This window comes from Tachypleus tridentatus, chromosome 8 (genome assembly GCF_004210375.1).
Source record: "Tachypleus tridentatus isolate NWPU-2018 chromosome 8, ASM421037v1, whole genome shotgun sequence".
Taxonomy (NCBI): domain Eukaryota; kingdom Metazoa; phylum Arthropoda; class Merostomata; order Xiphosura; family Limulidae; genus Tachypleus; species Tachypleus tridentatus.
Window position 1 is genome coordinate 36386070 of NC_134832.1, and position 13949 is coordinate 36400018.

The 13949-nt window shown below is 31.0% G+C and overlaps 1 protein-coding gene across 1 annotated transcript in view; it reads left to right on the forward strand.

Annotated features, from left to right (window-relative positions):
- Positions 1-13949, forward strand: part of HUWE1 (HECT, UBA and WWE domain containing E3 ubiquitin protein ligase 1) — a 195617-nt gene that overhangs the window by 52225 nt on the left and 129443 nt on the right. Inside the window, 12 exon segments of the mRNA XM_076448258.1 lie at positions 801-886; positions 1222-1323; positions 1647-1822; positions 4667-4794; positions 6657-6758; positions 7089-7169; positions 8916-9022; positions 9263-9532; positions 10496-10774; positions 11233-11655; positions 12077-12277; positions 13336-13623. Coding sequence (XP_076304373.1) covers positions 801-886; positions 1222-1323; positions 1647-1822; positions 4667-4794; positions 6657-6758; positions 7089-7169; positions 8916-9022; positions 9263-9532; positions 10496-10774; positions 11233-11655; positions 12077-12277; positions 13336-13623 — 2243 coding nt within the window.

Here is a 13949-nt window from a genome sequence, read left to right on the forward strand (position 1 = left end):
CTATGCATCTATAATTTTTAAAAAATTTCATGTACAAATACAGTTCACTCTGCATACACAGGAAAAATATAATGAAATAGATCTAGTCTAGCAAGACTTGTATTTTTAGGTTGTAAGAATGGACATGTTAATTATATCAGCTTTGTATTTATGGAGAGCTCAGGAGTTTTTAGTTTTTATTAGTTTTCTATGCATCTATAATTTTTAAAAAATTTCATGTACAAATACAGTTCACTCTGCATACACAGGAAAAATATAATGAAATAGATCTAGTCTAGCAAGACTTGTATGTTTAGGTTGTAAGAATGGACATGTTAATTATATCAGCTTTGTATTTATGGAGAGCTCAGGAGTTTTTAGTTTTTATTAGTTTTCTATGCATCTATAATTTTTAAAAAATTTCATGTACAAATACAGTTCACTCTGCATACACAGGAAAAATATAATGAAATAGATCTAGTCTAGCAAGACTTGTATGTTTAGGTTGTAAGAATGGACATGTTAATTATATCAGCTTTGTATTTATGGAGAGCTCAGGAGTTTTTAGTTTTTATTAGTTTTCTATGCATCTATAATTTTTAAAAAATTTCATGTACAAATACAGTTCACTCCGCACATTATTTGTTAGAAGATTAAACTTTTATGTACGTTGAAATAAATTCTAGATTTATTAAATTGGAATCAGTTTAATTTCAAAAATCATAATTAATGTTCTACTTAAAAAAAACAACAAAAAACAATATGTTATTAAAGTTTGAGAAATAAATCAAAGCTGAAAAACTTAAGTCTGACTTTGTTAGGTGGAGAAGCCCTTGTTGCATGTGGGATGATGGAGGCTTTATTGAAAGTGATAAACTGGCATGGAACTGAGTCGGAACATATTACGGTATGTACTTGGGTATTCCAGTAAAAACATTTAAGTATTGTATATCTAATAGTAAGTAATGTTAATTATGTGTCACACTTTTAGCATTTTAGAAACTTGAAATAATTGGTTCTTGTTAGAAAAATGTCCCAGAGCAGTAAACAAAAACCATTTTGTTCTTTGTTGAACAAATTACCTTTTTAATCTTAAATGACAATGGTGACTTCTAAAACAAAGCATTATGTAAATCTTTTAAAGTTTTGAAGTAAATATTTTCTGTTTCTGTTCGATTATTTTAGTCATAATCTGAGGAAAATTGTGCAGTAACATGCATTATAAAAATTTCTTTTGTGCAGTTTGTAACTAGAGCAGTAAGGGTGATAGACTTAATCACTAACCTGGACATGCAGGCCTTTCACTCACATGGGGGATTGATAAGTTTCATCAATCGGTTGGAGGTAAGGTTTTGTTCTTCAGTTGTGATTAGTAAACAATATTAGATATATGTCAAACCAAAACGTATGCTACTTTTGTGGATTACATATTTTCTGTCAGTTTTCTTGTTGAATAGAAAATGTAAAATTATGATTTTAAGGTTAAAAAACAATTATCTTGTAACTTATCCTTGTGATGTTCATGAAATTAGTTGACCTGTTAGATATTTATTCTAGATGTAATGAATATTTGAGAATTGTAGAAAGTAAGTCAGTATTAAGCAGTTGTCATGCCATGATTTTGGTGATCATGAGGAAAATCTAATTTTTAAACATATTACAAATAGATGGAGATAGGCACATGTAAAGAAGAACAGCCTTATATAATCAAGCCACGTCAGAGAGAACCTTCTGTGTCTGCTGTTGACCTTTCGAGTACTCAGGAACCGAGCAGCTTAAGCCAGGTAGAAGGTCAACTTGCAATGGAAATTGACAGTACACACATGGAAAGTGGCCCAAGAAGGTAATTTAGGTTTTATTTTTACTAAAAAAAAACTGATTCAGTTAAATGTATGAGCTCCAAGTCATTTTGTTCACCAACCTATCTGTATCAGTACTTGTTTACAAGCTAGTCTCATTTGTATGATTGTTAATTTCTAGATTATCTGGAGATGTTTGAAGCTTTTGTTTTATGTTTTGGTCTCATTATGTTTCGTGTATAAATGATCAGTATTTTAATCTTTCCATACACACATCCTTTTCTGTGCATGTCATGAGGCTTTACTGAGCTAGGTTTAAAATTTAATGAAAATGCATTTCTATAATAATATTTACAAACATGGCTAAATTAATAGACTCTGTTACCTTATTATGAGAACTGAGAAACTAGCTCTGTAGGTCTTCCCTCTTTAATATATATCATCCCTCCAAGAAGTACAGAATTTAATGTAAATTAATTATTACACTATGTATAACACAAATATTGTTCCTGGATAGTATGTTATTTCTTAATTGTAAGAGTACAGAAAATGGCCATTATTCTCTTCACTTTTTACTTTTGTGACCTTGATAATGAAATTTGGAAATTAACCTATTTCTTATGTAAAAACAGGCAAATTTGCACATTTTCATTCACATAAGGTCTGGATGAAACATGAATCTAGATTTACATGTATTTATACTAAAGTTATACAAAAATGTTTAGAAATGATTAGATTTTCGAGATTTGCGACTGTAATGTAAATCACTTTCACGTATCAGCCCTCAAATATAGTCTCCCATCATATTTTTGTTATACTGTTCTTGGTAGCAGCATTCAAAGTCCAGTATATCTTGGTGGAAATGCTTGCCTTGCTTCTCTCTATATGCTCCCATTTCCTCCTTGAATTTATCAAGATGAGCGTCAAGGATATGGATGTTCAGGGACATCCTGCAACCCATTTTACCATAGTTCTTTACCAGAGCCTTAACTAGTTTCACAAAATTTTTGGATTTGTGGTTGCCCAAGAAGCCCCGAACCACTGCTACAAAGCTGCTCCAAGCTTTTTTTTTTTCCTTTCTGCTGAGCTTCTTGGGGAATTCTGTGCATTCTAGGATATTCTTTATTTGTGGTCCAATGAAGACACCAGCTTTGATCTTTGCCTCAGACAGCTTAGAAAAGAAGTCTCGAAGGTACGCGAAGGCTGCAGACTTCTTATCAAGAGCTGTGACAAATTGTTTCATGAGACCCAATTTTATGTGGGTTGGTGCGAACAACACCTTCTGTAGGTCCAATAGTGGCTCACACTTGACATTGTGCCTTCCCCACAGAGAACTTGGTTCGTCGTGGCCAGTGCTTTCTGTTGTAGTGTTGCGGTGTCCTTGCTGTCCCAAAGGCAAAGATAACAGGGAAACTTGGTAAAGCCTTCTTAGAGACCCATCAGGAATGCCACCATTTTGAATTCTCCAATAACCTTCCAGCCATACTTATCATACTTCAAGGCTTATAGCAATGGGTTGATGATGTTGTATTCCTCTTTGAGGTCACTGAATGAGCCAGGGGAAGAGATGGGTACTTATTCCCATTATGGAGCAGCACAGTTTTAAGGCTTCTGGATCTATCAATGAAAAGGCATCACTTATTTGGGTTACAGGCAATTCCAGTTGGCTAGCACAGACTGGATACATTGTGGCAGAAGCAGAGCCCATCTTGCTGAAGTATTTTTTGTAGGCTTCACACATTTTAGCAGATGCTGTTGCAGAGTACTTTTTGCTCTTGTCTTGAATAAACTGGCCATATATATATATATCAGAAAGCATCTGGAGAATGCTTACAGCTTCTTGATGCCATCTCTAATAAGATCAGGTACGTCTGTGTGTTAATTAGGCAGTTAGAACTAAGCTGAAATGGTGAGTGGTGGAGCCCCTGTATATACTATGGAAAGTTCTAGAAAATTCTCTTTAGTTCTACAGTGTTCTTGAAAATTCTTGTAAGTTCGTGAAATTTTTCTATCAGCTATTCGGCACTGAATCTACCTGGAATGTTGTGGAAAATGAATAAATTTGCTCAGGTGAAGCATAATTTTTATAGACTCCAATATTTGTTTATGAAATAAACTGGAAAATCATACCCACTGACCACACTCATGCTACATATTTTATTTCAGAAATATGTTAGCTAGATTGTTTTCATTGTAGTTAGCTTTCAGTTTTATATTTTACTTTTTGTGTTTTGTTTTAACATGCATATTTGAAAGGTTTAATGCTTTATGAAAGCTAATTCCTGGGTTCTCAAGGATTAGTGTACTACATGAATACCACCACGTTCACCTGAGAGCTAAAGTTCCTCTGTCAATTATATACTTTAATATTGCAATTAAGAATATAATCAAGAGATGGTTTTAAGATTATTTGATGAAATATTAAAAGGGTATGTCTAAATTTTAAACACTTTGTTGTACTATACTATATATATAGTACAAGTTGGCAATAATAGTTATAGTTTAGAGAAGTTAAAATAAATGTGTGCACGCATGCACCTTAAATTAAAAACTTCTGAAATTCATTTAAAGTTCTAGGGGTTAATGCAAATGAAATCTGAAAACTAACTTGGAGAAAAGTATTTTTTATGGTTACTTATTTTTGTGGGTTACAGGAGATGCTACATGAAAATACTCAAGCTTGAGATTTAATGTTGAATAAATAAAGCCTCTGACATACTGATATAGAGTAGTGAAATATTGAGATTTTGGTTATGAAATATTTTCATTTTTTGTACCTATTTATGTTCAAGTCGCAAAGGGTAAGAGGGATTATATTTTAAATTCACTTGTGTGGTGAGATCAGTCAGGAACCACATGTATAATAGTGAGTGTTTTTTTTAATTTAGTGAAACTGCTCAAGCCCCTGACATAAGTCATAACATAGGAAGTATGGAAGTCAATATTGGTGCATCAGTGTCTGATACACCATCTCTCATAGAAGAAGAGAAAGTAGAAGAGCTTGAACCAAGAAGAGGTAAGGAGGTCATAAACATATACATGAAAAGTAAAATGTTGACAAAAATACAATTAAATCTTGTACCATGACTGTTAATAGTATATTTGGTCAAATTCCAGTAATATCCTAAATTTTTTGCCAGTTTAAAAAATTCAGGACTGTTCTTATTCAAAGAGAAGAATTTTGATGAGAAACCAACTTTGTGAAAAAAGTTGAGATGGCTTGAATGGTAATAAAAAGATGTTAAATGTACATTTCAACAAGATTGTTTTCAAACTCTTTTTTTTTTTAAAGAATGTTTACAAGTATAGATGCACACACACACATACACTCTCTCTCTCTCTAAACATTATACTCTACAGTTTTAAGGTATTATTAAACTGTTTTACTCACAATAATTTATGCTTTTGTATTACAAAAGCTTAAAATCTTTTCCTTCCTTTATCATCATCAACAACTAAAACACATTATGTTGAATAAATTATAGGCATCAGTTTTCACATTGTTGAGGAGTAAATATAATACAACAGCAATTTTAAAGATGTAACTATCTCGACCGGTCAAAGACGTATTATCACATTTGACTTGCATTCAACATTTTATCAAACTACTATTTTATCAATTTTTATTTTTGGAAGTTGTCCCTTACATATACACTAGCTTCCATATATAAAGTGAATAACTAATTTAAAGTTCAGAATGCCCTCTTAGTGACTTTCTCAACCATTTTAAAATGCTAGGAAGCTGCCTTGTTATTTTAAACCAAAATTTCAAGAAAGTAGGTTGTTTCTCCTTGAAATTACTTTTGTTTAGACAAAATGCAGATTTGTTTCTAAGCCTGATAAATTATAGTAGAATCCTGTAGCAACAATATAGTTATTTTTTGGTTATTTTATATGTATACATAAAACCTTGTCATTTTGTTTCACATCCTCCATGTGCAAAATTTAAAAAAGGCTTGGCAACTTATGGCAAGCAGCAAATGAGTACAAAGGTCATTGTAACTATAAGATATAATTGTTTGCTCTACTTTTATTTTCTGTTCCATGCTTTATGTATACAGATTATTATCATTTAGAAACAAGTTCTCAGACTTATTTTTCTTATTTAATTTGTAATAATTGAAATATAACTTTTTGTTTGCAAAATACTAGTTCTACTAAATCACAGCCAAGCTGTGTCACTTTGTAAATACTAAAGGTCAATTTGATATTATTGGATACAGTATCATGAATGCACATGCTCTCTAAATGCAACTGCTGTAATGTTATCCAGGCATAAAAAATGTATGTGTATGTTATGAGGTTTAAGGTATTTAGACTAAACATTTGTTTGCATTGTAATCTGTAGTTATTCTAGAACAAAAAAGCATTTACTAATTTTTTATGGTGGTTATAAGGTTGGTGAAATTGACAGACCCCATATAGTTGAGAGAGAAAATAACATGCAAAATATATTTTACTAAAAAAATGTTTGAAGTGTATTTAGGAGGTTTAAGAGATTACACAAATTATTTGAAAATTTGCAGATAAATAGCTCTTCTTATCATAACACGAAAATCACTTCTCATTCACGCTAGCAATGAAGCACTGTTTTCAGAAACAAATCTTTAGTAAAAATACTTCATTAAAAAAATTGATTTATTTTGTGTACAAAAGTATTTGGAATCTTTACTTACCATTTATATTAAATACTCGTGTATATTATACCAAGTCCTTTTTGAAAGGGTTGATGAGGAAGAAAAACTTTGATAGCTTCAGATCATTTTAGCATTTATAGTTGCAAAACCTTATTTTTAGAAGTTAAACATGAGTGTTAATTAATTAAATTGGAACTGGCATATGAGTTTTAACAAGTGGTCAACATTGTTTTCTTTACAGGTGTGCAGTGTTTTCCTCAAAGGGCAGCACTTTTGAAATCTATGTTGAATTTTCTGAAGAAAGCCATCCAGGATCCTTCTTTTTCAGATAGCATAAGACATTGTAAACTATGATTTATAATTTTAATATTAATATGAAGTTTCTTTTACGTAAATAGTTTTTAAAACTATTATAAAAGCAAAGTGTGGAGTAGATTATATATGCTTTTTTTTTGTGTGTTTGAACAAACGTGGTCTTACTGCTAGCTGATTTTTCCACTTTTCGTGGTTTTAACTTTTTAAATTATCAAAAGTTTATTGATCTAAAACAGTTTGAATGAAATACATAATTTGAATAGAACAATAAAGGAGTATAATACTGACTCAGTTTTAATCTTATTTTACTGTACATATGATGTAATTGTAGTTTGATTTTGTATTTTTCTTCTATTAGTAATGGATGGATCACTGCCAAAGTCACTGAAACACATCATTAGTAATGCAGAATATTATGGGCCTTCACTTTTTCTTTTGGGTAAGAAGATATAAGTTTTACAGCTTAATAATTGTTAGAAATAATTTGTCTTGTGATGGAGGGAAAACAGTTAACCACATTTTTGTTTCAGTGTTTTCTAAGCACACAAGTGGTCATATGTTTACTACTATATTTTCCCTGTAGAGAGCTGTGATTATATCAGAAAACTGTTTAAAAATTAGTTTTATGACCAGAAACTTTGGTCAGCAAATATGACTTAATCTCAGTTATTATGCCTAAAACACTCAGTTTTTAGTATTTGTCTTAATTGTATTGTAAGTGACGTGCACTTTTCAGGTGTCAGATATACAATTACTTATCAAATTTCATAATTTAAGTCAAAAGTATAATTCGAATTGATATTCTGTTTATTTTGTAAAATTTGCTTTATAGTGTATTTCACAAAGAAAACTAAAAGTTGCAACTTTATTTCTGTGTAGGTTTTAGGAATCTTGCCTATAATCAACACCTGTGAGTTTTTCCCTAGGTTTTTTTTTGTCCTCGTCCAAAATTATAGGTTTATATCTTGAACTATCATCCCTTTGTTGTCACCTCTTGTATTGTAGTTTTTAATCTAAATTTCTAATAAAGCTCAGTTTTGAAAGTAGCTATAAATCTAAAAATAACTGGATAGAAGATATTCTAATCTACATCTTTGTAAATATAAAGTAATTAAAGTGGTTGTAGAAGTAATTTATGGTTTGTTATATTAGTTATCTGAAGTCCTTATAAGGAAAAACAATTCAGTTGTGAAGCTTACAAAAGTTGCACATAAATGAAAGTTGCTATTTATTTTTAGTTTCTTTTGATATTCCTTCTATTGAGAAAAGTCTTAAATTATACATTTTTCATAAATTTAGATTTAGCAAGTATATTTAAAGAAACTGAAATCTATTTGTATGACAAATCCCTATTTTTAATTGCATGTATTATTGTTAAGGTTATCTTCAAACAACCCAAATATGCAGTGAATAACTTATTTTTTAAAAACAAACCTATTTATTAGAATGTTGTTCTGAAGTATGGTGACAACAATGACATTTATGGTGCCATCTTGAAAGATTGCCAAACAGTATCTCTGGCTGTTTTCTATGATTTATAGACAATGTTGACTACTTAAGTGATTAAAATACAATGTCAAAAAAAATTAATGGAAATATAAAATCAACTCCCTAAATATAAGAAATATTTTCAATTTTAACATGAAAAGAAAGTCTCAGAATAATTTGGAAAATTCACAGCCTGAAATATAATGTGAAACTTATTACTAGGTAGAAAATTTGTATTAAGTTTCATGCACATTAAGTATTTCCACAATGCAAAGAAAATATCAGAGGATATCATTGACACACACACACACACACTCTCTCTCTCACAGGTGTATTAATTTAGTATCTGATGACTTAAAATTCAGCTTGTGTTAAAATGTAATTTCAGATCTCTAAGTGTCTGTGTCAAATTAGATGGCCAGAAAATCTTTTTAATTTCAAAATTAATCAGCTGGGCTTGACTTGGAAGCTAAGATACTTCTGAAAATGCTAATTACATGTCATACAAGAAGCTACACTTGAAGATTAGTATTCAGTTAGTGATGTGAAACATTGGCCTTCTGTCATTGAACTAATTAAAATTTTGATTTAAAACAAAGCTAGCAAATATATTCTTGAGAGTTGGTACAGAATAGATTGTATTGGTGAATTAGATGAAGAGATACCTTCACTGATATGACATGAATATTTGTTTCAGCCACAGATGTTGTGACAGTTTATGTATTCCAAGAACCTTCTCTCCTATCTTCACTTCAAGACAGTGGACTGACAGATGTGGTGCTTCATGCATTGTTGGTCAAAGAGGTTAGTAGAAATATTAGGGGAACTCAAGACTTGTACTGATTTTTGTTGTTAAATTTAAATATTGTAAAACACTATAGTTGAATTTTTCTTCATCTTAGGTGAAGAGTTAAATTTTTTACTGAAGATCTTTTTGGATCTCATGTTTAGTACTTCGTATTTTCGTGATGGATCACTTCTATACATAAATATTTGTTTATTAACTAGATAGATATGCTTGAATTTTGCATTTTATATTTGAAGGTTCCTGCCACAAGAGAAGTCCTAGCTTCATTACCTAATGTTTTCAGTGCTCTGTGTTTGAATACACGAGGACTTCAAGCCTTTGTTGCCTGTAAGCCATTTGAAAGACTGTTCAAGGTACTTTTATCTCCTGACTATCTTCCAGCCATGAAAAGAAGACGAAGCTCAGATCCTATGGGTGATACTGCTAGCAATCTTGGAAATGCTATGGATGAGTTGATGAGACATCAACCCAGCCTAAGAGCTGATGCTACAGCTGCAATTATCAAGGTAAAATGATGTTTGATAAAGGTAGATAGGTAGTAGAGGCTAAAGAGACTACCTACATAATATGTGACTGTCTTGTGGGTAGATTTGTGAAGTTGTAAAATAAATGCATTAAAATGCAACTAGGAAACCTAAGTAATGGCCTGCAAAATCTAAAAATTTGTCATATGTTTGATCAATAGTCATTTCTATTTATAAAATATCTACCTTTTATCAGTGTGATACAAATTTATACAAATCTTTGCATCACATTCAGTCTCAAAATGGTCAATGAATTGTCAAAACCAAACAACTTCTGTAATAGTTTGGCATGCATTACATAATTATGTTGTTTTAAAAAATTTTAACATGTTTTCATATTGTAGATTTATAAATATTTTAGGTGTAACTATGTAGTCATGTTTACTTTATAAATATCTCGCATATTTAACAATATGGCACTCATAACTTTGATCCCTTTACTTAACAGTACTAGTTTACATATAAATTTGAAAAGGCATTAAACTTCTTAACTTGAATCATTGCATCTTTTAGATAAAGTGTAATTATATCCATTTTGACATTTTTTTCAGTACTTGCTGTTTATACTACAACCGTGTTATGTAGGGCCATGGTGATATAACAGTGATCATTAGTATGAACACACTTCCACACAACAGATTTGATAGTTTAATTAAATTATCTTTTTTTGCATAATATTGCACCTTAATATAATGCTGTAATGTCAAAGTACTTGTTTATGGATGGACCATTTTTATTATTGAAAATTTAAAGGTTTGTTTCAACTGAATATATCAGACCACAATGTATATTCACTATAATGAATATAGATGTAAAAATAGCAGCCACAAAGAAGTCATTTCAAATTTTCTGGAAACACTTCAAAAGTAATAAGAATTTTTCTTTCTATTATGCATTCCAGCTAGTTTTCATAGTATATTTAAATGGAAAATTGTTTCTTATTAGCTACTAGAAGAATTGTGTGCTATGGGACGTGATCCAAGATATGTGTGTTCACGTCCAGCTATAAAAAATGAAACTGCTACAACAAGTGGATTCCGAACCAGCACAGTCTCTACTGAAGCAGGCTCATCAGATGAAGAAGATGATGATGATGAAGAAACTGGAGGTCATACAGTAACAGGAACATTAAAATCAGGTGCTGAAAAGCAGGTCACTCCAGAAATCTCAACAGGATCAGAGACTAAGATTCCAATTCCATTAGTTGACTACATACTTAATGTTGTAAGTATAACTGTTCTGACACTTTTTTTTCTATTAAATATTTTTTTAAATGACTTGTCATGTATCGTCTATTTGGTTACAAAAATGCCTGAGCTAGAAATGTAAATATTTTAATGTGTTCCTTTATTTAAAGAAACAATTTGCAGCGAGTGAGAACCTTGTTAGGTTACCATAATTTAATGCAGTAATGCTTTGAATGAAAGGACATTGTTAATCTGTTATTATTGTACCATTATGAAGTTTTAAAGTAGCATCATATAGACATATTCAAGTATTACAAAAACTAATTTTTCTTGTGTATTTCACCTAGCACATTTTGTAACCAACTAATATAAGAAAAGATGTATCAAGTAACCAACTTTATATTTGAGCCTAAAAATACCATTTCAGAGTTATTGGTGAATTTGTATTGCATTTTAGCTATTTTAATGTTTATTTAGTAATTGGTTATTTTTCAGATGAGATTCGTTGATGCAATCTTAAGTAACAACTCTACTGATGATCACTGCAGGGAGTTTGTACGACAGAAAGGACTAGTACCATTAATGGGAATTTTAGGGTTGTCAAACCTTCCTGTAGATTTTCCTGTTACTCCAGCATGTCAAGCTGTAGCTAGTGTTTGTAAATCTATTTTGAATCTAGCTCATGAACCACAAGTCTTGAAACAAGGTCTTCTTCATCTCAATGAAGTTCTACAGAGTTTGGAACCATTACATTGCCCACTTGAACCACCAGGAGGCAGCATTTTACTTGAGGAACTGATCACTGCTCCAAATTTGAATGAAGCGACTGCGAATCATCAGTCTACACCTTTGCTTCATGCCATGGCTGCAGCTCATGCATACATCATAATGTTTGTACATGTTTGTCGTACTGGTCAGGTTAGTATGTCTAATATGCTAAATTTGAACTTGGCTTAACAGTTACTGTGTGATATTGTAGACTGTAAAGGACCCTGGCTCACATATTTTTGTCTCACAGTTGAACTCCTTAATTTGAGGTGATGCATGCATTCTAAGAATAATGGTTAAATACCACTTTTTGATTTGGATTAACTAAAGAGTTGGCATCAGAATTTGTTGACTTTGCCTTTCTTGTAGTCTGTTGGATGACCTTGTATAACTTTGTGCAAATATTTTATACTTTGATTCATTGTTATTGCAGAACATTATCTAGCACAACAGGTCATTTAAAATTAAACTGCACACGTTACAGTTTTTTTATTTTTTGTTATTATTTAAATGTATATCATTTTTGATACTTAAATTTTGTAATGATTTGATCTTTCCAAATTTTGTGCAGAGTGACATTCGAACCATATCAATAAGCCACTGGGGATCAGAATTGGGGCTAAGTGTTTTACGAGGTCTTAGTCGTCTTTATACTTCTTTGGTATGGGAAAGCACTGTTCTCTTGGCCTTATGCAGTGAAAACACACTGCCTGCTAACTGTCAGTTTGGTCGACATCAGCTGGACAGGTTACTTCCTAGGGACTTGTCTAAGGTACGTAGGAAGTAAATTATTTGTTGAAGAAATATTTCAAGATGTATACCTAAGAAAAATTTAAGTTGCTTTAATTTTTTAAAAGCATATTTTTTTGTAGTTTTTATGGCTATTTTGCTTGTGATGTGAGACGTGTGTATATGTGAAAAATGATTATGATGTAAATATCTTATTTAATAATGCATAGGAATTTTGTCAAATTTTTAGTACATATGCAGTTTTTTTTACTTAGTTCTAAGTAGGCATAACTATTAATATTAGTGTTGTTGAACATATTTTCAACTAAATATTTTGTTAAATTTAGTTAAATACATTATCTTTGTCAGATTATATATTTTCATTGTTTTTTTAATTCATTGTTTATCTTTAACATTTTTATCAACAAACATTCAAAACAGGCTATGAGAATTAACTGTATTAGTAGCACTTGTAAATGTATCCATGTGTGTTTATCAAATGGTAAATTATTGGTATGATTTAATGGCTTGTTAAATAACATGCTATCATTATTAGAATGTTGAAATATTGAAAATTTAAGAAATGAACATTATTCATGTGAGTATTAGTCAGTTTAAAACTAATTTGGAAATTTGTTTTGTATTGAAAGGTACCAATATTGTTTGGTAGCTAATTAGCTAGAGTACATGCATTCAAAGTGATATTATATAAACTACTTATCTATTAATGAAAGTTCAATGATGTTTACGGATTACTTCTAACCTGAAAAAGGAACACATGATCCAAAATGTCATCCAATTTATAATACAAAGTAACTTGTCTGTGTAACTTTGCACTTTTTTTTTTTACTAAATTCTACTTGCCAAGAATGTTTCCAAAACTTATCACTTGCATATTGAAGAATGCAAGTAATCTTATAATAAAAACATACAATTTTTAAGCATTTGTCTATTTATACCTTATTACAAACATGCATAACTTGTGGGAGTATACAATTACTTAATTGAAATCCATCACAAAGAGTGGTCAATACACTTGTGTACTTAATAATTGGCTTATTTGTAATAGAAAATAGTGCTGTAGCATTATATTACTCATAGTTGGACAAGCAGGAAGAAGGAAGGAGTGGCCTGTTGAGTGCAGCTGAAGAGTTTGGATCAAATGGTGTGACTTCTGCTATGGAAGCTCTCAGTACAAATGGAGGAACTTCTGCCATGGAAGTTGATGAATCCTCCACAGTTGTTGATGGTATCAATAACTCTGAGATTAAACAGAAAGGAAAGATCTCTCCTCTGCTTCAGGCACAAATTAAACAAATTAAACCTTTGTTGTCTGGAGCTTCTCGTTTAGGAAGAGCTCTTGCTGAATTATTTGGTCTACTTGTGAAGGTATGAGTGTTTAACTATCAATAAATCAGATTTTTTACTTTTGTATTTTTGTTACTGTTACTTTGTTTTTTGAGCTGGTTTTAGATGTAAAATGTAGTTTAAAGTTACATATCTTTGCTTATGACTTAATGTTTTAAAGTAAATTTTATATACTTATATGTGAAAATGAATTACCTAGATATCATCATAGGTCTGATAACCACAGCTTTTGTTCCTGTAACCTTTATGTTGGTCACTAGTGTATAACAACACGTGTACAATTTGTGATGAAACTAATATGATGTAAGCATTAAACAACCAGTCTTGCATTGCAAGACGAATTTAAT